Source organism: Ips typographus, linkage group LG8 (assembly GCF_016097725.1).
Source record: "Ips typographus isolate SLU linkage group LG8, UJ_Ityp_2.0, whole genome shotgun sequence".
In the NCBI taxonomy this organism is placed as follows: domain Eukaryota; kingdom Metazoa; phylum Arthropoda; class Insecta; order Coleoptera; family Curculionidae; genus Ips; species Ips typographus.
The window spans coordinates 7247414-7274470 of record NC_138429.1 but is presented as its reverse complement, the minus strand read 5'-3'; the positions used below and the strand labels follow the sequence as shown (position 1 = coordinate 7274470).

The 27057-nt window shown below is 34.6% G+C and overlaps 3 protein-coding genes across 6 annotated transcripts in view; 2 read left to right on the top strand and 1 right to left on the bottom strand.

The window, feature by feature from the left end:
* LOC145732562 (uncharacterized) overlaps positions 1-27057 on the bottom strand; it is a 78902-nt gene that overhangs the window by 51655 nt on the left and 190 nt on the right. Inside the window, exon 2 of one of the 3 annotated variants that reach the window (XM_081984903.1) lies at positions 6560-6693. The gene's annotated coding sequence lies outside the window, so the exon portion shown is untranslated. Of the gene's footprint in view, positions 1-1864; positions 2049-6559; positions 6694-27057 lie in introns of those variants that run through there. The other 2 variants (XM_081984902.1, XM_081984906.1) reach the window with 2 other exon arrangements.
* On the top strand, positions 7311-21398 carry LOC145732567 (solute carrier family 7 member 14). 2 transcript variants are annotated; one of them, XM_081984915.1, is made up of 15 exons: positions 7311-7586; positions 12118-12265; positions 13952-14105; positions 15882-16112; positions 16165-16373; positions 16725-16896; positions 16990-17173; positions 17508-17632; positions 17692-17853; positions 18321-18465; positions 18528-18729; positions 18780-19018; positions 19076-19354; positions 19408-19527; positions 19764-21398. In XM_081984915.1, exons 2-15 carry the CDS (start codon positions 12119-12121, stop codon positions 19861-19863), a joined length of 2469 nt encoding a protein of 822 aa, XP_081841041.1. In that variant the 5' UTR covers positions 7311-7586; position 12118; the 3' UTR covers positions 19864-21398. The 2 variants fall into 2 exon arrangements, with proteins under 2 accessions (XP_081841041.1, XP_081841040.1); XM_081984914.1 differs by having other exon boundaries at positions 18513-18729.
* On the top strand, positions 22379-26843 carry LOC145732573 (uncharacterized). Its single transcript, XM_081984924.1, has 5 exons — positions 22379-22539; positions 23324-23380; positions 23472-23672; positions 23727-23882; positions 25532-26843. Exons 1-5 carry the CDS (start codon positions 22483-22485, stop codon positions 25742-25744), a joined length of 684 nt encoding a protein of 227 aa, XP_081841050.1. The 5' UTR covers positions 22379-22482; the 3' UTR covers positions 25745-26843.

Genomic DNA, 27057 nt, shown 5'->3' with positions numbered 1-27057 from the left:
TGAATCAAGCAGAAAAACACTTCTTCCATATTAATTACATCTTTATAAATGAAACAATAAGAAGGCCACTCTGCAATGAAATGCTCTATTGTTCCCTCGTACACTTTTTAAACAATGAAACACAATTAGGTAAATCATTCAATAGAAATAATCACACAAGTCAGCAACTAAACGTAATGTAAGTGCGTATTAAAAATTTAGTCACACTTTGGCACTTGACTTCCTCTTTGTACTCGTTTTGGACTTTGGCTAAATTCGGTATCGTACTTTCAGGCCAATTAAAGCTCGGCTTGTCGAAACGTTTAATGAATTGATTAGTAAAGCTAATAGTAATAAAAAAAATTGCAGGTCAGTGACATTACCAAGAGATTCAGGAAAATATTTGTTCATCTTGTATATATTTCTACCTTCATTAATTATGTGGAATAGATCTATTTAGATTTAGACTAATGACTAATTTAATCTACTTACTAAAGTAATGAAGGATCAACGCCTCATCAGTCTCGTCTCAATCAATCAATAACGTCATGATGCTCCTTTGAAATTCAGGAGATTTATTTCCCTAGTCTAAAAATGTCATCTGCCTGAATCTTCACAAAATGACGACAAATAGCAAAATATATGGCTAAAATTGCTGACAGATGCAATCTGGTAAACCAATAGAAGCAGTTGTAAAGACTACATCTGCCTTCCCTAAATGGTTAAACTCAGAGCCTTAACATTTGAGGTGCAGAAACATATTTTCCTTAACAAGTTTAGCGGAACTGTGTAAAACTGACTTTTAAACGCTTTTTTAAGGCGAGAATTTCATTAAAAATCAGTTTTTAACTCAATTCATTCCATGTTATTTTGGTTTATATGTCAATCTAAACGTAAATCTCACTCGTTCATTGGTGTGGTGCAGAATTTGAACTGAGCCTTAACATATGAGCTTTTACGACAGTTGTGTCAAAATGTTTTGTGCTCATGCCAATAAGTACAGAAGAAGGTTAGGTTAGTTAGTACGTGGAGAGAATACGTGAAGAATGATTGGAAAATTAATAAAATTGAGTCGCCTATGTAAAATTTCAATTATGTGGTTTTATTTTGCAAAGATGAGTTCTTACAGCTTTAAAGATGTAATATTGAATCCTTCAATTTTAACATCAAAATGAATGTTAATATGGTTTAATTTAGTTTCTCATCCTGGTTTGCTACAATGGCAAATCTTGTTAAAACAGTGATACGTTTCAAGGTAAAGTCGACTTTATTGATCTGAGTTTTCTGAAACGTTTTCTTGCATTATTTTATGTCATCTATTTAATACAGTCATATAAACTACTATAAAACTTAATATAGTAAAAACATATCAAGAACTCCGCTAATACAGTAAATACTAAAAATCTGCTCTTATTCAAATAGAGTAGTTTTGACCAGCAAAATGAATCAAACCTTTACAGTCTAACTTAGAAAGAAGTTTCTCAACTAGCAACACTTTTATTAATAAAAATTGCAATTCTAGAGCGTTATGTCATAATTGCGTAGGTTCATAGGACAGTAATTAATCTTCTATACAAACAGCAAGAATGCAGATTACATTCCTTTCACCCATAAGAAAAGGGGGCCACTTTGGAGCTTAACCACTAAAATACATAAACGACATTCAAACGGCCTTAACATCTGCTGGTAAAGTTGTTGACCGAAAAGATTTCGTCTTGTTAACCGCCTGACCCCGTAACTGTTTTATATCAATTTCTCGATGATCTTCGTATGAGTGTAACGGTTTTTTTGCAAGACCGTTATAGTATCAAAATATTAGTTTGATTAATGCATAATTTGCTTAAATCATTAAAAAAAAATTGAATAAAACTTGGAGAACTCTCACCATGTTCCTGTCCAATTTTCCTGGTGGTTAACTAAAATCCTTTTGAAATCCCAAAATGCACGACACCCTCAAATATTGGCGTTTATACTATTAATGTACCGGTACCACCACCGGTACTACAAAGTGTAAATGGACCGACTGAGATAGTTCCGGACCCGATTCTTAGCGCGAAAACAGCTGAACGTCGACTAGTTACACCGTGACGACGGTACCGTGGCCTGGTGTGTAGCCCCAGGGAATCGTTCGGTACCGCTTTATGGTACAACCAAACACTATACAGGATCGGATCAGTTTTCTCAGGGCCAAAACCAGTTTTTCAATTTGTTTTAGGTTTCTATTTTAGAAAGGACATACCGAATTAACTGAACTGAACTTCAGATTATGTAATTTTAAGTTGAGATTTCCAGTAGTCCTAAACTAGACTTTTTATTAATCGGCTTGATTTTTCCATTAAATAGAAATGTCCGTTGAAGAAGTCTAAATTTTTTTAATTAATGTACATCAACAAAGCAATTTCAAAACTCTGTTACCAGGTAACTATTTAGACTTCCTGTCATGTGACGATAGTAGTGTTCTTGAACACCAACAGCCCCTGAGATTGCACCTCTAACTCAGTTGCTCAAATGGGAATTTATCAATAAGTTTGCACACTCAAGAATAGTCAAATTTTTCCTGAAATTTTCGTTTATCCTTTCCTACGTATCCTAACTTCTACATTTAAATAAATATTCTTTCATCAAAGTGAGGAAATACGTCCTAAATTTAGTTAGTTAATTAGTTTAGACAACAGCGGAATCGATCTATGCCGGTTTTGAGACGAAATAATACAATTTGGCACAGATTGACCACGAACGAGCCAAACTCAGCGTCCGATGTGGTCCCAACAGACGTAGAATGGCTCAAAAGTAACAAATATGCAGACTAGAACATCAGCGGAATCGATTTATGCCGGTTTTGAGACGAAATAATACAATTTGGCACAGATTGACCACGAACGAGCCAAATTCAGCGTCCAATGTGGTCCCAACAGATGTAGAATGGCTCAAAAGTAACAAATATGCAGACTAGAACATCAGCAGAATCGATCTATGCCGGTTGTGAGACGAAATAATACAATTTGCCACAGATTGACCCCGAACGAGTGAAATCCAGCGACCAATGCAGTTCCAACAGACGTAGAATGGTGCAAAAGTAACAAATATGCAGACTAGAACATCAGCAGAATCGATCTATGCCGGTTTTGAGACGAAATAATACAATTTGGCACAGATTGACCACGAACGAGCCAAATTCAGCGTCCAATGTGGTCCCAACAGATGTAGAATGGCTCAAAAGTAACAAATATGCAGACTAGAACATCAGCAGAATCGATCTATGCCGGTTGTGAGACGAAATAATACAATTTGCCACAGATTGACCCCGAACGAGTGAAATCCAGCGACCAATGCAGTTCCAACAGATGTAGAATGGTGCAAAAGTAACAAATATGCAAACTAGAACATCAGCGGAATCGATCTATGCCGGTTTTGAGACGAAATAATACAATTTGGCACAGATTGACCACGAACGAGCCAAATTCAGCGTCCAATGTGGTCCCAACAGATGTAGAATGGCTCAAAAGTAACAAATATGCAGACTAGAACATCAGCAGAATCGATCTATGCCGGTTTTGAGACGAAATAATACAATTTGGCACAGATTGACCACGAACGAGCCAAATTCAGCGTCCAATGTGGTCCCAACAGATGTAGAATGGCTCAAAAGTAACAAATATGCAGACTAGAACATCAGCAGAATCGATCTATGCCGGTTGTGAGACGAAATAATACAATTTGCCACAGATTGACCCCGAACGAGTGAAATCCAGCGACCAATGCAGTTCCAACAGATGTAGAATGGTGCAAAAGTAACAAATATGCAAACTAGAACATCAGCGGAATCGATCTATGCCGGTTTTGAGACGAAATAATACAATTTGGCACAGATTGACCACGAACGAGCCAAATTCAGCGTCCAATGTGGTCCCAACAGATGTAGAATGGCTCAAAAGTAACAAATATGCAGACTAGAACATCAGCAGAATCGATCTATGCCGGTTTTGAGACGAAATAATACAATTTGGCACAGATTGACCACGAACGAGCCAAATTCAGCGTCCAATGTGGTCCCAACAGATGTAGAATGGCTCAAAAGTAACAAATATGCAGACTAGAACATCAGCAGAATCGATCTATGCCGGTTGTGAGACGAAATAATACAATTTGCCACAGATTGACCCCGAACGAGTGAAATCCAGCGACCAATGCAGTTCCAACAGACGTAGAATGGTGCAAAAGTAACAAATATGCAAACTAGAACATCAGCGGAATCGATCTATGCCGGTTTTGAGACGAAATAATACAATTTGGCACAGATTGACCACGAACGAGCCAAATTCAGCGTCCAATGTGGTCCCAACAGATGTAGAATGGCTCAAAAGTAACAAATATGCAGACTAGAACATCAGCGGAATCGATCTATGCCGGTTGTGAGACGAAATAATACAATTTGCCACAGATTGACCCCGAACGAGTGAAATCCAGCGACCAATGCAGTCCCAACAGACGTAGAATGGTGCAAAAGTAACAAATATGCAGACTAGAACAACAGCGGAATCGATCTATGCCGGTTTTGAGACTCTAAGCCTCTATATTTTTTGTGAGTATAAATTAATATCAATTATGTTTCATAATAGTAAAACTACAGTCAAAAAGGAAAAGTCTCCTCCTCCGTTTCAATAGATTCTAGTTGATGACTGTTCAACATAAAAGACAAGCTAGAAAACTATAAAAACGTGGAAAAATTGAAGTTTACTTGGAAAGTAGTAGATTCCAGAATGTTGTCTGCAGAATTCATTCCTAAATATTCTACGGGTTAGTTAAATATTTCTAGAAGCTTCTAGGTTCTATTTGATAAATGCTCAACATAAAATTCAAGCTGGAAAATGTTTAAAACCCAAGTTAAACAAACAAAACAAAAATAATACATTTTATGTTTAAAAGCACTGTCAGACAGCTTCTGCCTGTCCAATTCATTCTAGAACCTTCTGTGGGCTATCTAGATTTTTCTAGAAACTTCTAATTTCTATTTTACAGCTGCTCAATATAAAATTAAAGCTGGAAAACCCTAAAAATGTCAAACTCAAGTTGACTAGGTAAGTAGTAAATTCTAGGTTTGTAAGGCTGCAGAATTAATTCCAGAATCTTCTACGAGTTAGATAGATGTTTCTAGAAGCTTCTAGTTCTTTCTTACAACTGTTTAACACCTCCAAAACTCTCATCAATTCACTGAATTTGCAGGAATCTTCTTCACTCGCTACAAAATCAATAAAATTAAGCACTTAAATTCCAAAGTTGGGAAGAAAATCCAACTGAACCACCAGTACAACTATGTAATTTTCCAGAATAATACTTTAATATAAAGTTCTACAGTTTATTTACATACATTTTCTTCCAGGTTTCTTAAATGGATTTGAATTTTAGTATTCGACTTCGAACCTTTTTCATTCGAGCGATAACAGAGCTTTGATCAAAATTCGTTCGCGACTTTCCAGATGCTAAAAAATTTAACGGTACCATCGCACTTTTAGGTTAACGGCGGAACCTCCGTCAGCTAAATGGGTTTGAATTAGCATTTTATATGGCTTACAGTAAAAACCACATTTTGGATTCTAGGTTAACAGGTAAAATTCGTACCAAATAAATAATAACAGTCTAGAATTTAGTTGATACAGATGGTATAATTTGTGACCACCAGGTTTTCCAGATTTAAATCCATTCGTTTTTTTTGGCTAAAATATTCTGTTCTGCAAATTTGACACTTATTTCTGTGAAATGCTTGTAATGATAGAGATAAGGTTGAGTTCAATGATTTCATTAAAACAACGATGACTAAACCAAAAAAAAAAAGGAAACCCGGTTGTTTCCGGTATAATGGCCGCAACTAATTTACTAATTCATACAATACCTCGAATGAAGATTGAATTTAAATTCAAATCGGTCCGTCTCTTTCGGCTTAACATAATTTGCACATAAAATCTAACGACAGCGCCATGAAAATCAATCATTTCGTCGCAATCACCTGAGAATTTTCCATTCGTCTTACATAATCGGCACTGGACAAATTGTTATTCCCATCCCGAGTTAGCCGGGGACTTTTTTGCATGCAAAAATGGGAGAAACGACCGAGCTGAATGAAAATTACCGCGACGTGTCTTCGATTCTGCTACTTTACGACATCGACAAATAGAAAATTCCTGTTTAATTGAAAGATCGGAAAAGATATGCATGTTTGTAAGTGTAGAAAAAAAAACAAGGGCAGAAAGCAATTCTTTGCCGCAAGCGGTCGCGTGTGAAAAAGATGCTTTCCACATGTGTTAGGAATAACATTTTTTTTCTACGAGTTTGTGTTTTGCACAAGCTTTTGAGACTGTATTATAGCAAATATTATTATTAGTGGTTTGGGTTTGGCTAATGCCAAAACGTCCAAGCATGAGGCAAATTTAATGGAATTACATGCAAATAAGGTCCATCGACCGGAATGTTACACGTCGCCCTTTATTAACCTACGGCTTTCGCTCCCATATTTCATCATCAAAATTGTAATTTGTCAGATAAGGCAGGTTAAACGCTAATAATATAATAAATGGAATTTTACCTGAATTAACAGCTTAACTAGATGTGTAACTCATCCAATTTATAGAAACTTGTATCTTCTTCTTCTTCTGCCGGTCTTGTGCTATCCGGAACCAGCTTCAACCTACTTCTTCCTTGATATCATCTATCCAGCGCCTGAAATTATACAGGGTGTCCCATAAGTAACGGTAAATAATTTAATAGCGGCTTTCTGGGATCAAAATAAAAAATGTTAGAAGCCTCAGAAAGTCCTATACCTTTCAAGAACTGTTGAAAATAATTGTCGAAGGCTTCAAGAATAATTTTGAAAATTTTGTAAATACTACTGGAAACCTCCCAAAAATTACCAGAGGTTTCTAAGTTCTGAACCTTTCAAGAATTTTTTAAAATTGTCAAAGGCTTCAAGAATAATTTTGAAAATGTTAAAATACTACTGAAAACCTTCCAAAAATTTGGCAACAGTGTCTCGAGACCTAAATTTGTCAATCAAATTTGTTCTAAAACTTTTACGGTTTAGAACATAGCAATCTAATGGATTACACTGTTTATGATTGAGTTTGAAAATTTATTCAAATAAATTGTGTCAGTAACATTACAATGATTGGAAAAACTAGTCACGTGACCTATGAATCAAAACGATCAAAGCCGAAGGAAAAAAAAACAAATGAATAGCGCGACTTGGTGTGCGTCCCGTGACGTCATCGGGAGGATGCGCAGACACGTTGGGTCGATACTGTGCGCGCCAGAAGGGCCGCCGAACGTGGGGCCCAGTGTAAAAGACCACAGCCCGAAAGACGACGCCGACGACGACGTCGTTTTGCCGTCGCAATTTTTTGGTATTTAGACGTCCAAAAACCGTTTTCAAAATTTAACGCTGGACGTATTAGAGCGGCAATTTTCGGAAAAATGCTCGACACCTCGCAGATAATAACGTTTCTCATGGTGTAAAACGCGGACTGGTGCTTTATGTGTTTTACCCGGTAGATTAGCTTCGTTGCCGCTAGGTTATACTCTATCACTATAGTTGCCATCGTCTGAACAACTGATAAGTATGATCAATTATTAAAAACAATTTAGTATGTTAGTAAATAAGTTCATTCATAGAGTGATACGATCAACATGTTATTTAGTTACTACTAACTAGGACAAACTACATGTCGATAATAATTACTATTTCCAGCGCAAACTAATTAACAACTTGTTTCACAATATTTGCCAAAATATGAACGTAATAGACGTGTGACACGTAATAATGTTTTACGTGTGAAAACAGGGTATTATCCTGGAAAAGTTAATGAAACCAAATGAAAAAGAGGCGTACAAAGACTGTTGCTGGTTTCCGCAATTGGGTCAATACGGCTGTGTGTCTATTAAGTCACGGTCTGGTTTTTATTTTCAGGTTTTATATAATGAAACACACCGACGTGGGAAACGAGTTTTGTAATTATCCACACATTTCTTTTGGACTGAAAATCTAGCAAAAATTATTTGGTGATTCTGCTTATTTGTTGAAATTGTCAAGGATAGACCAAACAAATAAAAGTTACTTAATTATTGCTATTGCATTACTACAACACATTGCTTAGAACTAAACTGTATAATCAAGAGACTTAATAAAATTTACCTCCAAATCAGCTTTCAAACTAACATTTCCTCCATGCTTTACCAACATCTGAAACAACTCCAAACTAAGGCTAATTTAAGGTGAAGGGTAAACTTCCTTAAATAGAGAGTACGGCGTAAATGAGGTTAATTGAATTTAAATGGTTTAATGATAAACACTATAATTCTATACCTTTACTAAATCAATAATCCTCTAACGTTAGTATAAATGGCAACCGTTATGCAGGCAATTTAAGTTCTTAATTAAAGTTGCATTTTCAGTTTCCTTCAGTGTTCTTCCTAAACCTTAACAATAAGAGAATACTCACACAAAATTAAACTTTAATAATACAATGTTTGCTGGTTTAAGGTAAGTAATCTCGTTAAAACTACATCGAAATTCAAACAAAAGTAGTTTAAAATCACAAGTTATAATAATATATGCTAACATAAACTTCAAGTTAGTTCTACAGCCTACAGTTTGGTTCTTGTAGTTGTGATGCTGTCTGTATGATATATATTTTCTGGACATTTTTGAAAGTAATATTTCGGGCCCTCAGGTGCTTCCAAGATGATTTTTAAAAACTTCCAACAAATTTTTGAATTTTTTCTAATATTTCCAAAATAATTCTAGATTTCTAGATGTCTTTGGCAAATTAAAGAAACTTTTGAAAGATTTAGGACACTTGTAGAGGCTAGTGGTAATTTCTGACACGTTTTAAGTAGTATTTAGTAAATTCTAGCTTTTTCTTAATGATTCTAGAGGCAAATAACAGTTTTTGGAAGGTTCTCAGTCATATTTATACGACATTTACAAAGTTAAAGGTCTAGGGAGATGTTCATTAGTGTTTAAAGGTCTCCGGAATTTTCTAATAATTCTAGGGGGCTTTGGTAATTTTAAAAAATATCTTGTAGAGATCACTGACAGGTTTCCAGAAGTATTTAGAAGCTTCTGACAATTCTAAAATATTAAATTTTTTTAGATATTTATTTAGGACATTTGTAGAAATTGTTGACAACTTTTGGCAGGTTTAATGTAGTATTTGAAAATCTTTTTCATGTCGAATATGATTAAGCTTTTGGGAACTGACAGATCACAGCAGTACTAAATGCACACTTTAAAATGAATTTATGTTGAAATAAAATGAATAGTGAGATGTAACGTTTGTAATTGTTTAACTGAAACAAAAGTTCAATCAATCATGCAAGCGTTTTAGTGAGAAACAACATTTCCTCGTTAATGCATTTTTTTTGGTGTGTTGATGTATTAGAGCACTTTCACTAAAGTGATTACTAGAGCTTTTCAATTTGAGTTAGTGCAATAATTATTACTGTGTGCGTTATATGAACTTGAAACAAGAGTTCAAAAGCTCAACAATCAACGTATTGTTTTGCATACGAATTAGGGACAGCAGGAAATACGAGTAATGTCCTAAAATAAGCTGTCCTAGCGCAACAGTGCAATCGATTCACTGGCCTAGATAAAGCTAGAAAAGCCCTTTTAGAGCCATGAAATTCTGACAGAAGCCATATACAATGTAATCCTGAGTTACTCTGAAAAATTTTTGATTTATAACTGTTTGAAACGTACTAAGCTTCATTATGTTGAGCCGAGATTGGTCCAACCAATCCCAATTTGTGGAGAAAAATGGATCCAATTACTTGCAAAACTCGAAACCAATTTAGCGAAGTGCCGGCACGTCTGTTCCAGTCTTTTGGAGTCGGCATTGTGTTCTTCAATAATTAAATCGGAAAGTGCATTCCTGAAACGCAATGACTTCCCATATAAAACGAAACGAGCCACGTTTTAAAAGTAAAGTACGTCTCGTAAACTTTTAATGGATGAAATGAGCTTTGATGCCTCCCAAGTTTATAATACAATAAATAGAAAAAACTTGGCGCAGATAAGGCACTAAACTAGGAAAATTGTCAGTGTGACAACGTTGCAGAAATGTGATTCATTGTTCAAATTAAGTCAAAATTATCGTTAGTAAGCGTTTTCTAGAGGTTTTAGAATTGTCAAAAATGACAGCAAAACGATAGTTTAAAAGTGTCAAATCAAAACAGAATTAACTTTTTCTTATCTTTAAAATTGTTACATGACGTCGTCGAAAATTGCTGTTTCTATCTGACTGAAAATTTTTCAAAATTTTCAGGTACAGTCAATTACTGTCTTCCTGTCCTAAGGTTGTCAAAATAGCATATTTGATTATCTTATTTATACGGGGTGTTCCATTAGACATTTTTGATTTAAGTCACTTTGAACTCATTGAGGTACAAAATTAGGTCTGGGACAGCTGAATCAAATGACCTAATAATACACAGGGTGTCCTATTTGAAACTTTTGATTCAAGTCACTTTAAATAGGTGGATGTCACTTTTCAAGCCAACTTTTGGTAGGTTAATGCCAACATTGAGAACAAATATCTCAGAAACTGTATTTTTGAACGTTTAAGGTTTTGGTAAGTCTGGAAATAAGGAAAGGAAAAATTAGATAGCAACTCAAGGTAGTATTTAGAAACTCTATAAATAGCAAAATGACTGTAGATACTTGGCTGGTGATTTTTAGTAAGTTTTTAGTAATATTTAAAGATCTGTGGCTTATTCGTAACGATTCTAGAAAGCTTAGCACACATTTCCAATTTTAGAGAGGTTTCAGCAGTTTTAGTTAAAATTTAAAATCTATAGGAAATCAATGGTAAGAAAAGAGACCTATTACAAATCCATAGACTAGACAAATATGACAGTTGATCACATGATCACAATATCTACGTCACATCTGATTCTAAACATGTCCAACATTTAGCAACATCCTCTTTGGCACTGATTTGACGAATTTCACTTCAGTTTTTGTCACCATCCACCAAATAACTGTCCAGATTACTATAGTTGTGATTTCTTCTTTTTAACTTACTAAACTTAAAACTTGTAGCCTATTAAAAGTATATTACCATTATCTGATATATCCCATCCATTTTGATATTAATAGAAAATCAATTTGAGAATTTAACTAACGCAAATTACGTCAAAACACCCCAATTTGCAAACCATCCCTTAGATATCCGAAAAAAAATTAACAATTCAAAAAGTATGATTTAGAGGAAATTGTCGACCACCTGTTCTAGAGTGCTTTTAAAAGAAACTAATGGAAGTTTCCAAGGAAGAACCTCTTCTCATTCCTAAGAAGACCAATTTCTTGGACTGTAAGGAGGCCGGGGGTGAAACGTTAATAAATCACCGGCAAAATCTCTTTTCGGTTGTGTGGGTGGCTGCGCCATTGTCGTCCTAACTTCCATAACGCAAAGATATGGATTTGACCTTTAAATTGTTACTCGAAATGGAAAAATGTCTTCACAAAACATTATTTTGTCCAATTACTCACACCTTATCAGTCCTGAACTGAACTTAGTAATTTAAATCGAAATTGCTTCTGTCAGCTAAGTTTCGTATATTTGAAAATCTAATATTCCCCCTGTTTGAACAAAAACCAAAATATATGTAAAAAGCTAATAATGGTAGGAAAGTTAAGGCCTTAACAGGAATATCAATAAAGCGGCTTTGTATACGAAACGGATATTGTCAAGGCATAAAGCCGACCCAGTTTCCTGCTTTTGTTTGCCAAAAGCGTTTTCGGAGATATTGGAAGCGAGAGTTTTTAAGCCGGATCAGAGACAAGTTTACTTTAGTAGTAACTGATGCTGCTCATACTTTGTTTTGAAAATAGTTCGAAACTTTGGTGAGACGTTATAGTAGTTTAGGAAAAGAAAACTATTGCCATAAGTTTGTTGAATGTATTGCTGCAGGTGGCATTAATCTGTTTTGGAACGTAGTTTCTATGTTGCAAATGTGTAGATTCTAAAAAAGATAAAATTGTTTGGAAACTGCAGTAGTTTCTAAGATATTGTTAGTTTTCGGTCACTTTTAGACCATAAGATTGTCAAATTTTGCTAGTGCAAATAGAAAAACTTTTTTTTTCAGGATGAAATTAGGTTTTCTTCCCAAAGACCGCGAACAATTCCGCAGGGACGGACTGGTACTGTTCAGCAAACTAATTCGCACAAAAAACGTCGAAGGCCTGCAGGAAACTGTGCCGGAACAATCGGACGACAGAAAGCAAAAACTCACGGTAAATCAGATTATTAATAGTTTATTTTATAGTTAATTTGCACTACATCTAATGTTCTAAAATTAGGCAACCTCCATTGTGTTCACTATTGCGTTAAGTTTATATTATTTATTTAGATTAGATTGGATGCCCTCACTGTGAAAGCAACAATGAATTCTTACTTAATACCATTATGGTTCAATTACATGTCTCAATTTTTTGACCAAATGTGAACTATTTGACAAGATGAAAAATGTTAAAATTTCAATTTTTTAGTGTGCTAACAGTATATTTGTTACCGTAAAAACCTGATTTCAGTTAAAATGCGGTCATACCATAGATTTCACTAAAACGTCACTAGAAAAATGATAAAGAACACTACAAAATGAGCCAAAACTGGCCTCTCTAGCTTTTCGTGTTACCGAGATATTAAATTTCAAAAAGTAGTAAAAAAAGACTCAAAAGTACTTATTTCACCTAATTTAAAGTCCTTTGGTATAAATATGCCCTTTGCTGTGCATTGGAACCCTCCTAGAGCAAAATAAAAAATTTCCAAAATTGCACTTTTTGCAAGTGGCATTTTTTTATATAAACTTTATTAAAACCAAAACGAACTCTCGATTTAGCAGGGAATTGTTTTACCTGCTTTTGAGTGAGTTGTTACCAGTTAACGTAAATTAACTTCCAAAATGTCCAAATCCAACTTCCAAGCACTGTTCTTGTGTGAAGTGTATAGAATCACCAAACATTTTCGGAACCAATTATTATTCAAAATCCCTTTTCCGGTAAAGGGGAAAGAGAATAATTCATTCAAGAATCAGGCAATAATCCTCTTGCTTCTATCTGCTGCTTTATCCCGTTTGATCCCAGCTGGATTTCAGCTTTTCTCTGCCAGATTTGTTTAAACTCGATGGATGTAGCATAAGCCATAAAAGTTATTGACAAACATGTAGTCGTGTATTTCTTGTTGTTTTATGTCAAGTCACATGCAGCAAAACTCATCAATTAAGTAAATAAAATGCAAATATTGAAAATTAAATTACCTCCACGTGGCATTGGCATGCAGTCAATTCAACACGTGTGTAAGAAATACTGCTTTTTATAGCTTTTCTGAAAGAGAAGGATGTTTATTGACTTTTCCCTAACGAAATAATACTTTAGTTAGCCAGTGACCTACTTTAAAATGTATGCCCTGAATACCTTTCCATATACATTATTTGCGGCTTTAACTTTGATCTTCCTGGTCTTAGGGGCTTATTTGAAAGGGCTTCCACTTTAATAAACATGGAAAATTTGTTCCGAACGTTTCCGCACTGGCAGGTACACGAGAATAATTCCTTTGTACATTTTTGAAGGTTGGACTTCCTGTTTTGGTTATTATTCACATCTGAGAAACTCATCAGAAGTAGTGTCCAATTAATTTTTTACCCATTGACAGTGCCAAATACTATAGCTAAAATGTATGATGTATCTGAACAGACTTTTAGTACTAAACAACCATTAATCCTGGCTCTCTAATCAATCACTTTTCTAATTCCAGTGTGAAAATCCTTTTAAGTAGACGATACGTTCTCTCCTAAAGGTAATTAATCACTCACTTGTTGCTCCTTTCTTTATTTCCGTTTTACGAGTTTCAGATTTTGCTGTCATTCAAAAAATCAAGCATTATTTTTTTACATATCCTTATAATGTGTGGTTTCCTTCCAGAAATGCTTGACTACAATGGATTTGACGTCGCTAGGGGTAGGCAGCTGTGTAGGCACAGGGATGTACTTAGTAGCTGGAATGGTAGCAAAAAATGTAGCAGGCCCTGGCGTAGTGATCAGCTTCGTTATTGCTGCCGTAGCTAGCATATTTTCAGGTATGCTTTTTAGAAAACTTTTTCTAGATATATTCTATATTAAATTGGGAAAAATCACCAGTTGGACAACGCTGCAAACATTTGGTACTAAATTGAAAAATGCAGGTATAACAACATTGAAAAAACTGGATTCTAAATTAGAAAAAATAGCTTTTTTGCTCGTTCGCTTGTTTTCTTTAAAAACATTGGTTAATGTCCAAAACGAGGCGGTTTTCCAAGAAGCTGGATAAATCGTGGGTGTACAAATAATTGTGTCAAAACAACCCCTGGAAGAGGGTAGGCGAGGAAAATGTTGACGCAGGTGTGGCAGAAATAGATTTAACAAATTAGACCAATAAACTGGCAAACTGGGAAAACATCAGCTGTGCCACATTTAACCTCATCTAAGCTAGAGAAAAATGATCCTTAAACGGTGTCCGTAAACAATGAACGGAAGGTGCTTAGCTCCGACTTATTTACTCCTCCTAAGGATATAAAGGTGGGAAGTGGACTGTTTTATTATCCTTGACGTAATATCGAGTTAAATTTCACGGAAAGGTCGTAAATTGTTTGGTAGGCCATTAGCCCTAATGATGATCTTTTACGCTATAAAACCATAATCCTGATTACAAAATTTCCTGCAATACCGAGAGATCAAGCCTCTAAAATGATGATTTTTTTGTTTGAATGTTGGTGTGCTTTTTTACATGTTAATACAACTGCGACAAGACCAGAAACCAAACAAGAAAAGAAGTTCAACGTCAGTCAGTATTGTATCAGAATTTCCTGGCAACTAGCCAGCCCAATAATATTAACACATTCTTCACACTTATAGAACTTAATTTTTATTTAAAATATGTTAGGCTTTTATCTCAGTCTTCTTTTTACTTTATAGCAATTATTTTTTTACTTCTTTTTTGATGAAAAATTGATAGTACAATTTTATACGTGTTATACAAGGTGGTTGATGATTTAAACGGATCACAGAGTATACTAATATAAAATATGAAAACCCATTAAAATACCTTCAAAAGATCTTTTCAAGTAACTAGTATTGTTATTATACAGGGTGTTTTACTAATAAGTACTAAAAAATTTGTATTTGATTTGAAATTCTTAAAATTCAAATGCAGGAACATGATATATCAATTCAGAGCAATTTTATTAATCATTCAAATTTCCATTTAAAAAAAAGCACAAAATACTTCTAAAGTTAGTGGCAAATTTACTAATTTTCACACCCTGTATCCGATAGTATTTAGATATAGAGAAGGAGAATCAAACCATTTAACTTTTCTTGAGGATCTCTTTTTTTAACCTTAAAAGAACGTTTGAAGAAATATTTAAATCGGTCAAAGTAATGCTCCTGTTGATGATCCACACCTCTGAACTTTCGTTTTCCAGACTTCAAAAAAGTGCCAAGCTAAGCTAGATTCTGTTTTAAATTGTTTGAAATTGTTCGGAGACTTATTAATTTGTAAATAACTAATTGACACAGTTTTAACTAGAAAATAAGACACCTTGTTTAGAATATAAACTTAAAGTTTTATGGCAATATTCTGGAAGGAGGAGACAGGGGAAGTAAGTAAAAACATGTAGAGCAAAAGTTAAAATAGCATTTCTGAAACTAGCATTGGCTACTTGTGATAATTCCTTATATGATGTTGATCAATTATCAACTTTTGTCTATCAACTAAAACATCTGTGCCAATTTTAGGAAGAGAACAAAAATCAGCTGAAAACTATCAAGTTGATCAACTCTTCATTTACTTGATTTTCATGTTTCTTCCATTATAGGAGCATGTTATGCGGAATTTGGTGTTCGAGTACCACACACAACCGGGTCGGCTTACATGTACTCGTACGTGACCGTGGGCGAGTTTGTGGCCTTTGTGATTGGTTGGAACATGATTCTCGAGTACCTAATCGGTACCAGCGCGTGCGCCTGTGCATTGAGTGCCTGTTTTGATGCTCTGGCTAATGGGGCGATTAGCACCGCCCTCCATACGGGGTTCGGGGACTTTATCGGTTGGTACCGTCCAACTGGACAGTTTAGAATACTAAAACGTTGAAGTTTTAGGCAGAGATCCGGACTATCTGGCCTTCCTGATCACGTTGCTGATGACGTTGGTGCTGGCCGCTGGCGTCAAAAAATCACTGATCTTCAACAATATTCTAAATGTGATCAATTTTTCTGTGTGGGTGTTTATTATGAGTGCCGGATTGTTTTATGTAAATACCGATAATTGGACCAAGCACGATGGATTTCTTGCTAAAGGCTGGCCTGGAGTAAGTATAACCAGATTATTGAGCATACTCTAAAATAACAAATAAATATTAAACATCATACAGTTTTATACCTTTCTGACATTCACAGCGTAAAATTTTTTACTGAAATGAAAACGGAAACTAACTAACTTCCCCTGTTCTCTTGTAATTGGTTCAAGTTCAAGTTTCTTTATTTTACAAAATGACTTTCGTAGATAGATAAAAGAGTATTTTCATTATACAAGCTGTTTCAGGAAAAGAAAATTATTATTATATTAATGCACTTTCTTCTTTTCTTTTTCTGGTCTCCTTTTTCTTGTCATCTGCCTTGGATACTAAATATACCATTTTGAGAGTATATAACTCCTACAGGTATTTACCGGAGCAGCAACATGTTTCTACGCGTTCATCGGTTTCGATATCATAGCGACAACAGGAGAAGAAGCAGCTACCCCCAAGAAATCCATCCCCTTGGCCATCATATCCAGCTTGGGGATCATCCTCACAGCGTACGTCACCAGCTCTATGATGCTGACTCTAATAGGTAAACACGAGAGCTCCGATCAATATATAAGAGCGGTCCGGGCCTTGATTGCTTTATAAAAAATGCAAACCCCGTTTTTTTTTTCATTTCCAGTGCCGTACGATGAGGTAGACGAGGATTCCGCATTGGTGGAGATGTTTGGGCAAGTGGGGGCTTTTCGTTGTAAATATATCGTAGCCGTTGGAGCTTTGGCTGGATTAACCGTTTCGATGTTCGGCTCTATGTTTCCTATGCCTAGGATTATCTATGCCATGGCTCAGGATGGACTTATTTTTAAGTAAGTTCAAAAACCTACTGGTTCTTACTTTTGTTCATCCTCTTTTAAAGTATTTTTTGGAAAAAGCTTGGAATTACAATACAAAGTTTCTAACTAAATTATATCGACATACTCTAAATGATGTCCGAAAAAAAACCTTTCGAATAAAATGAAACCAGGAATTTCAATAATTAATCAGTAAAATTATTGTATTTGAAGGTCAGAAAAAGTGGAACAAAACTTGTTTACTTTAACAGGAACATGTGATTAATACCTGAAAGCATCAATAACTCAATTTGTATAAATAGAAAAGTTTTGATACTTTTTAGGGCCTAACCATTATTACTGCTTTTAGAACGTTTTCTCAAGTGTGGCAGAGCACCGGAACCCCAGCCTTAGCAACCTTTTGCAGTGGATTGGCAGCATCTTTAGCAGCCTTATTTATTCGGCTGGAAATTCTGGTTGAAATGATGTCTATCGGTAAAAAAACCTTCATTAATCACTATTAATGATTGCATATTAATCATAATTTATTACAGGTACTCTACTAGCCTATACTTTAGTCTCTACATGCGTTCTAATTCTCCGCTATCAGCCACACTCCACAAACCTGGTGGAGTTGCTTCCGCAAAGTCTTCGAACTCCTCTACGTGGCTCTCCCACTAAAGAGGGGATGCAACAGAGCCCTAACGGAACCACAGGTAAATATTTGTTTTAAGTCATTAATTATTGAAATATGCAGCAAAATTGTGAGATTTCTAGAAATTTGTAAAAAAAGTTTCGAAGTTTAGGACACTAATACAGGTCTCTACTAATTATTGAGAAGTTTCCAGAAGTATTTAGAGGCATTTGGCACTCTCAACCTAAATCTAGAGAAACTGGGCTATTTAAAAAAAATTCCTCTTTAATTTTTAGTAGCATTTAGACGCCTTTCCAACATGATTATAGAGGTCAATAACAATTTTCAAACATTTTGAAAAGTTTAGGATCTTTTTGAGGCTTTTGACACTTTCATAAGCAGTTTAGAGGCCTCAACTAACCTGAAATAAAAACCTGAAAACTTTTAAAAATATTTTGGCCCTTTCAAATAGAGTTTAGCTTAATTAAACTGAAGCAAATGTTTAAGACAATACATATAAGAAAAAAAATTTGGTTAATCAATTTGCAGGTCTCTACAGCAACCAACTAGCTCCAGATGCACTAAAACAAGCAATAGACGCAAGTCTGGATATACCCCACGCACCCACGCCATCCCCCTCACCTCTCCCCACACAACCCACTCAAAGAATAATGGTTAGACGAGTAACCCGCAGGTGAGTTTCTGCTCGTTTATTCCCTCTATGACCTTTCGGGTAAAAAGATCAACTTTTTCCAGTTCCCCAGACAGCGACGATACCTTCGGGGCTGATGAACAAGAAGAAGAGTACTCCATGAGGGATGATCAGTTTTTAGTGTCTGATAGAACGGAAAATAAATTTTATGGGAGTTTACATGCTGCTGGTAGTACTGCCAGTACTGGTGGTGTGGTGGGATCTACAGTTGGTCCTAGTTTGGGGTACATTGGACGCAGACTACAGGTCAGGCAGAGTTTTGGTTTGGTTTATGGTTTTTACAAAGGTGTTTACAGGCTGCCACTTATTTATGTCCTGCAATTTTTCCTTGGGTGGACACAGGACCTGCAACTGAAGAATCTGGGATGTTCGTAATGAAAATGGTTGGGATTTTGTATTTGTTGATTGTTATTTTTGATTTGATCGTCGTGAACGGAATGGATGAAATGACTAGCACCATAGCGTTCTTTTTATGGATGTTTTTTCTTGCCATTGTTGGGTTGCTGTTGGTTATTTCAAGAAAACCCCAAAATAGGTAAGCTTCTTGATGAACGTTTGTTGAAAATAGGTACTTTAATCATTTATATTTTAGGAATACACTATTATTTATGACACCCGGACTACCATTTGTACCAGCCATAGCAATCACTGTTAACATCTACTTAATTCTGAAATTATCCAAGCTAACTTTAGTGAGGTTCACCATTTGGATGACCTTAGGACTGATAATGTATTTCTATTACGGGATCAAAAACAGTACTTTGGAAGAACAACCAGACGCTGACGGAAATATTGAGTTAACCGTTACAGACCACGAAAAAGGGAATAGTTTCAGTAAAACCTCTCCTTATCGAACTGACCAAAATATCTTGTAAGTGAATTTAGTATTACCATCCAAAAGCATGATATGAATGATATTTGCAGCCAAAATAACCAATCAACCTATAACTGGAACCCTAACATGTCATGGGACCATACGCCGTCCTGGGCACAGCCCCATTATCAAGTCGAGCAGCAATATAATGTGGAAACCAACAACACCAGGTATGGTTTATTTTATAACTAACTGGCTTTGCCAGAAAATAAAAGGCATCGTTAAAAACTATCTGGTAATGCCAGAAACTAAGTATCTTTGCCAAAATTTACAATGCTCCTTAGAACCACCGTATTGAGCCACTATGGAACATTTTCTTCACCAAAACGTCCCCTTCATGACTTTTTAGCCACCTAAATTCCCTAAAAACAAAACTTATGGAAAATAAAATAATATGTAAATTTAGGTCTGTGATCAACAAACCAGCCAGTAATTCCACATCAACCACAGGACCTGCACTGTTTGTTAGTGATCCCACAGCTTTTCCCACTTGGGATGATGAATAATTTGGATTATTACTAATCGTCTGCTATAAAGTAACTGGGCAATAGAAGTACTTTCCACAATCCTACTGGTAAATAATTAGTTATAAAAGATTTAAAAAAAAGGTTGATATACTCTGTAAATATTATATGTATAACCCTTAGCAAATAAATTCACATTATTGTCATAAAAATCAGTGGTTGATGAATAATATACAAAAAAAAATGAGTGATAGTAGATCAACGAAAAGCGGTTTTAACTTATTATTATTATTAAAAGCGAAAGTAACGTTAACTGTTTTGATAAAATAAGAGTTAAACTGTACGTTTTGGTGTCGACAGTGATCGTATAAGTATTAAGAAATATCGTGAGGCAGTATTACAAAACATTGAACCTACACATAATATAAATAAATATTAAGAACATTTTATTAGAACTCTTGTGAAAACTATAGATACTTATTTAATAATTTCCGTAGATAGGGTAACTAATTCTTCGATTAACTTACTAACTATATTGATTACAACCACTATTCTGATTTGACCACTTCCCTTATACTAAAACCTACTCTAAGGAGGTAGGAAAAGTACTTGTTTGTACAAACGTAATATTTTTATACACTTAATTATAATAAGGAATTGATCCCTTTCTCCCACATAAGAGTATTAGGAACGAGAAAGATTTCTGTCGTTCCCAACTAAATTTTTTTTTAGCTTCCAGCCCCCTTAGCACCCATATTGCCAAAAACTTTCTCATTTCAATCTGTGGCAATTCCATCATATCTACACTAAATTATGGATTTAAACGTTTTCCTGAGCACATATTACTCTATATAAATTGTTGTTGAACACTAAATAACTTTTTGAAATTGTGATACTAATTTTACAGTTAGGCTTTTTAGGTTTAGAGAGGACGAGCGAATAATATACTGAAGATATCGAGAGTAACAGGGTGTTATAGGATGACTGTCTCTTTATTGTTTTCAGTTCAAAAACATATCAGCAAAAATGTATAATATTATGGGCCAAACTATACTTTCACTATATTTATTTGAGACATGTATAAAAAAAACAACCTTTCCACAGATATAAACATCACTTAACCGATTCTACTCGTATTGTAGGTAGTGCATCACCGTATAACGCACATAATTAGTAACATGAGAAACAATAATAATATAAAAAAAGCATATTGATCTGTAAATGTTTTGTAAATATTCATAAGTGATATAATAATTAATTTATAAGGTAAAACATTTTTTGTCTCAAATGGAATATGAATTATAATATATACATTTATTGTTATAGGTAAAATAACTTATTAACTAAGTAAATACCATCAATCAGCCTTTTGTTCAGAACAGTTTGCATTAAATGCAGATAAGTAATACAAATTTTAAATATGGAATTAATTAAATATTCTAGAGAGTTAAGGACTCTCAGATTAATTAAATGTAAGTAAAGGTACACTTTAAGTCGACCCAAAGTTTTAGCTTAAGAATAATTGCCTAAAATTATATCGTTCTCTTAAAATTTTATTAAAATGTATTAACCCGTTACTATAACGTGTTTTATTTGTCCCAAAATCTACTCCACAGGTTTCGCGCCATTATTAGTTTAAATTAAATCGATAATGTCATATATTTAATACATCGACATAGTTCCTATATCGATACTTTGCACCGTCTTATGTCAGACTCGAAGATACCGAGCAGGCAAAGGCAGTGATGCCAAATCTAACTCAAAAACAATAACAATCAAAAACCTGCCATGACATGGAGCATAAATTAACGTTTTTATTCAAAAGATGCGAGTATGAAGGGTGTTTTGTACAAAAGCAGATTTAAAAGTCATGTAAAACATACTTCTTACAGGTTGCTTGTAATGGAAAGTTTTAAAAGCAGATAACCGAACTAAAGTCAAACACTGGCACCGCTGCTACTCCATCAGACATAATCACTGCCAATGATGCCACATGTTTGACAATCACATGAAATTATCGTAAACCCTTGAAATTATTGTCTAATTACATCAACCAAATTATCATTTGTGTAATTTAGCAACTTGAGATAGAAGCGATTGTAACCTTGAAAACGCAAGTTTTTTTAACGGTCTATATTTACTTAATTATTAAAACTTGTATGAAACTGAATTACATGTGAATGGAATGTTTTATTATCATCAGCAAAGGCATTACAGAAGATTAGTTATTTTGCTGATGAATAATTTAATGTAACAATTTTCTATTCATTATTAAACACTGGGAGAAAAAGTTGCATTACGGCAACATGGCAGTCAAATAGCCTCAAACAGCCTGGTTCTCGAATCGAATGAAAATCGCTCAAAACAATAATAATCTAAAGCCAAAACTCATTGTAGGCAATAATTATCTGTAAAGTACACTCATTAAATATTGAATTTAATAGAAATAATCAATTATTTATATCGAAAAACTCATTTGATACGCTGAAATCTGTTTTGATGGGTGTTTGAAATTCCCGCGTTGTTACCTGTCGAACGCCGTCAGTTCGTATCACGTGACCGACGCTGGCCGCCATTTCTTCGAATAAACAACGACCGGGAAGGTTGGTGCGGTGTTCGTATAGTTTTGTGTGGTGAAAAGTCCGAAATAAATCTTTAAAAATGTCTGAAGTGGACTCAGCAAAAACAAATAATGCCGTTAGCGAAGAAAATAACCAGGTAAGTACCATATTTGCTTTATATCGATGAGTTTTCCACGCTTGCACACTGCCAATGTGCACATAATATTGAAGTGCTCTTAGAATGTGACTTGGGCCGCTTGAATACAGCAACCGTTCCACGTGAATTCGAGTTTACTGGAAGTGGCGGTCACATTCAAAACTAGGCGTGTGGCTAAACCATAAATAGCCTAATTTAACTGTTAGTTTCCCTATTTTTCGCATTCAAGGTATTATTAGAATAGTTAAGAGGACGTGGGGATCTATTTTCATAATCCAATTTTAATCCGGAATCAAAGAAAAGCCCCTAAAATACGAAATTTATTATGTACGCCGTGAAGCTTGGGTTAAGTCAGAACGTACGTTCATAGTGTTGGTTCACTCTTGGAGATGCTCGATCATATCAAGTCATGTCGCTTGTTAATGTTTACTTTTTGGAGGGAAAATTTAAGATCAAACTGAATGGTCTAACTTACATTAGGAGGTTCATTTACCTCTATTCAATTTTATTAATATATGAGAACATAACCTGTAAACATTCTGCTTACATTTTCACAAAAGTGTAAAAAAATTTAACCTCAAAATTTCAATACTCTAAAGAATTGAATATTTCTATGCTCTGTGTCCCAAAGACAATTCAAAACTACAGTGTAAATGATCCCTTTATGTAATACCACCTAATAATCTAAGGTTACACAAATTCATACAGCTATTGCCCTTGACTTTTAATCTATTATCTACATTAGAAGTAATAAGTTTAAAATATTTCATATCAAATTTTTCAGAATGAAAAGACTCCTAGAGGAAAGAAGTCCAAATCACCCAGGGTTGCCAGCACTGAGGTTAGTAATACAATTGCAGATATTATGTAAATAGTTTTCTAATATATTAAAACAGAAATAGAAAGAATATATTTTTAACTAATTTGTTTAGGTTATTGATACACCTACAGAAGGACGAAGGATAACTCGTTCGGCAGCTAAAGGAACAACGGCAACAGCAACACCTCCACCTCCAGCCAAAAAAGAAAAAAAAAGTGCTACAGCCACACCAGTCACTAAAGGTCGAGGTCGGGGTCGATCCAAAAAAGTAGTTGCAGAGGAAAACTCTACAGACACTCAAGATGAAAATAAAGTAAGATTCATTACTAATAAAGTAAAGTAAATGTATTAATTGTTGCTACTTTAGGATGAGTCAGTGACAGAAAGTGAAGAAAAGAATGACAAGGTAGTGTCAAAAGATGAGGCAGCTGGTGACAGTAAATCAGAAGTGGAACCTATGGAAACTAACTCACATGAAGAGAAAGAGGAAGCTGCCAACAATAATGCAGCTGAATCTTCCAAAGTAAGTATGATTAGCTTAAAATATAGATTTGTATTAAGGGAAATCCCAGTTTTCCATTATTATTAGGAACACAATTATTTTTATGATTATGTTATGTTAATAAATCAGAGATTGTTATTATTATTAAGTAAAATGGATGCCAGTTGTTAAAAGGCCACATTGTACTGATGTTAAAAACACTTATTTTATCTTATGTGAGTTTTAGATGTAGAGGTTTTGCTTGGAGATAGATCAGAATAGTAAAATTGATAGTTTTGCTTAGCACAGTTTTTATGGCCTTATCTGTATTATTCTTTCATTGGGGGTTACTTTAACATGCTTTTCTAAGGTATACCCACATTCAAATACAAACAAAATTAGGATGCCACAGCTGAAAAAATTGGCAATGTTTCTAAAGTGTAGCAGAACATTTATTTATTTTTTCAAATTAAATTAATTTTTAAGCTAAATGACAAATTGTAAACCCCCCAAAAATCTTTAAATTTGCTGGAGGTGTCTTAAAAACTACAGAATGTCAGCAGCCTTTACAAGTCTCCTAAACCCTCAAAGATTTTTTTCAAATTACCAAAATTGTATTAAAAATGCCATATGCCTCAAACAACTAATGAAAATTGTCAAAAATCTTTTTAAGTTACCAGAGGCCTCTAGACTCATTTTGGAAATGCTAAACAGGCTTCTATTCTACTGAACTATACTACTGAAAGCCCTTAAACCTTCCAACAATTTTTAAAAAGTACCAGAGGCTTTCAGAATCATTTTTTGAAATACCAAATGCTTAAAAGTACTATTGAAAATATCCCAAAAATTGTCAAAGGTGTCTGCAAGTCCTCTAAACCTTCCAACAATTATTAGAAGGGTCTACAAGTTCGTTAAATCTTCTAACAGTTTTTAAAAATTACCAGAGATTTTATAGAATCATTTTAGAAATGCCAAAATGCTTAAAAGTGCTATTAAAACTTTCCAAAAATGTCCAGAACCTTCTACAAGCCCTTAAACCTTCCAACAATTTTTAAAAAGTATCAGAAGCTTTTAGAATCGTTTTTGAAATACCAAATGCTTAAAAGTACTATTGAAAATATCCCAAAAATTGTCAAAGGTGTCTGCAAGTCCCCTAAACCTTCCAACAGTTATCAAAAGGGCCTACAAGTTCATTAAATCCTCCAACAATTTTTAAAAATTACCAGATATTTTATAGAATCATTTTAGAAATGCCAAATGCTTAAAAATGTATTTTCAAATTTTCTAAAAAATTATCAGAAGCCTCTACAAATCTCCTAAACCTTCCAACAATTTTTAAAAATGTCCAGAGGCCTTCCATATTTATTTTAGAAAAACCAAATGTTTACAAGTACTATAGAAAACCTTCCAAAGGCGTTTGCAAAGCTTCTAAACCTTCCAACAATTATTAGAAGTGTCTTCAAGTTCTTTAAACCTTCTAACAACTTTTAAAAATCATTAGAGTCTTATAGAAGCATTTTAGAAATGTCAAAGGCCTCTAGAATCTGTTAGGGAAATGCCGTACAAGTAGTTTAATAGTATGGAAGTAAATATTGCCTCTAATACAACATACAGCCGCAATTTAACTGTTTCTGTATTTTAAAGTTTGTCTTCAAAAATATACTAAACATAATGTGTTTGTTGCTTTTCAGGAAACCGAAGCGACCGAAAATGGAGCTAAAGAGGAAGATAGTGCCGACGGAACCGAAACATCCGAGAGCGACAAGAAAGAAGAAGAAGCAGCCACCAGCAGCACGAACAATGAGGAGAGCACCGCCCCCGCCGCCGATTCGGCGGCACCTTCTACGGACAATGAGAATTCAAATGAGGAAGACGCCACTCCGAGCGAGAAACCGGCAGAATAATCGTCCTCGCCGAACAGATTCCACCTCAAAAATCCATTTTAAAAGAAACGGTAGGTTAAATAGGATGGAGCCAGCTCCGCCTTGGATCAGGCCGAGCGTAGATTGATCATTCAATCTGCATTTGGCATGACGTGAGCGTACATACAGTTTTTTTTGTTACAATTCACAGTGATGATACTGACCATTATTTCTTAGCTTGTTTGTCGTTTTATTTTCTATTATTCCAGTGTTGTCCCAATTATTAACAGAAACAAATTGGTAACCCGTCGTTGGGTTAATCTAATTCATAACAACGGGTTCTCATTTTGCTTTATAAAATTTAGGTTAACCAATAACTATAAGTAATTCATCGTTTTCGAACCAATTGTAGAGTTTGTATGTGTGAGGGGGTTTTCTAATGATTATCTTTGACACTGTTGCGTTTTTTCCCAGTACATTACAGCCCCAATTTGTATGTACCTGACGATGATGTGTATGCGCTTTGCGATTTAGTTTATTCTGTAAATTTTTCTTTTAGCCGAAATTTTTTAGGGCATTCTAAATGAAATTATGTGTACATGTATATAAATCTTTAATTAAAATGCTCCTGCCCTCAAAGGATTTTTGGGACGCTTTGTTCAATATTCATAAAACTTCATTTGATTATCTCATAATGTTTATATTCTATTTAATCACTATCGTAACTAGCGTAAATATAAGACATAGAATTTGTTTAGGAAATATTATAATACCTGCGTTTTTGTTCTCTGTATCATCATCACTATTATTGTTATAGTGAGCACTGAAAAAGCAAACGCATTAAGTCGTGAAGGTTTTTGACGGGCCGGTGTTTCAAAATTTCAAACTTTTACGATAAAACTGTAATAAACTTTTGTATGTAATAGTTCTTATGTATGCACTAAATACCTAGGCGTTTCTTCAAATACTTTAAAGTAGTCTTATCAGTTGTTTGTATTTTTATAGACTTGTGTAGTAATATATTTTTTCCTCGACTCATGGGTCAAGTTAAAAAAAAGGATTAATGACTTATTTTATATTTATGTAACAATTTATGATGTATGGTTAAATTAATGTGGAAATACATTTTCATTAGAGACAACACTGTGTTTTTTGTATTAATATATGATTCAACTGTCATATTGACGTCACGATATAATTTAACAAAAGGCCGCGTTTGTTTTCAATCTCCAGGGAGCGTATTCGACGTCACGATGACGAAATTTGGCAAAACGATAATTTGACCAACTGTCAAATTACGTCATTGTGACGTCAAAAACGCTCTGCTCACTCCATGGAGCGTGAAAACGAATGCG

What these genes read in the sequence shown, in the direction of transcription:
- LOC145732567 (XM_081984914.1), top strand. Translation starts at nt 12,119, where the DNA reads ATGAAATTAGGTTTTCTTCCCAAAGACCGCGAACAATTCCGCAGGGAC. An exon ending in TATGATGCTGACTCTAATAG is followed by an intron (nt 16,897 to 16,989) that starts GTAAACACGAGA and finishes TTTCATTTCCAG; the next exon opens with TGCCGTACGATGAGGTAGAC. An exon ending in GGTTGAAATGATGTCTATCG is followed by an intron (nt 17,633 to 17,691) that starts GTAAAAAAACCT and finishes AATTTATTACAG; the next exon opens with GTACTCTACTAGCCTATACT.
- LOC145732573 (XM_081984924.1), top strand. Translation starts at nt 22,483, where the DNA reads ATGTCTGAAGTGGACTCAGCAAAAACAAATAATGCCGTTAGCGAAGAA. An exon ending in ACACTCAAGATGAAAATAAA is followed by an intron (nt 23,673 to 23,726) that starts GTAAGATTCATT and finishes TTGCTACTTTAG; the next exon opens with GATGAGTCAGTGACAGAAAG. An exon ending in ATGCAGCTGAATCTTCCAAA is followed by an intron (nt 23,883 to 25,531) that starts GTAAGTATGATT and finishes GTTGCTTTTCAG; the next exon opens with GAAACCGAAGCGACCGAAAA.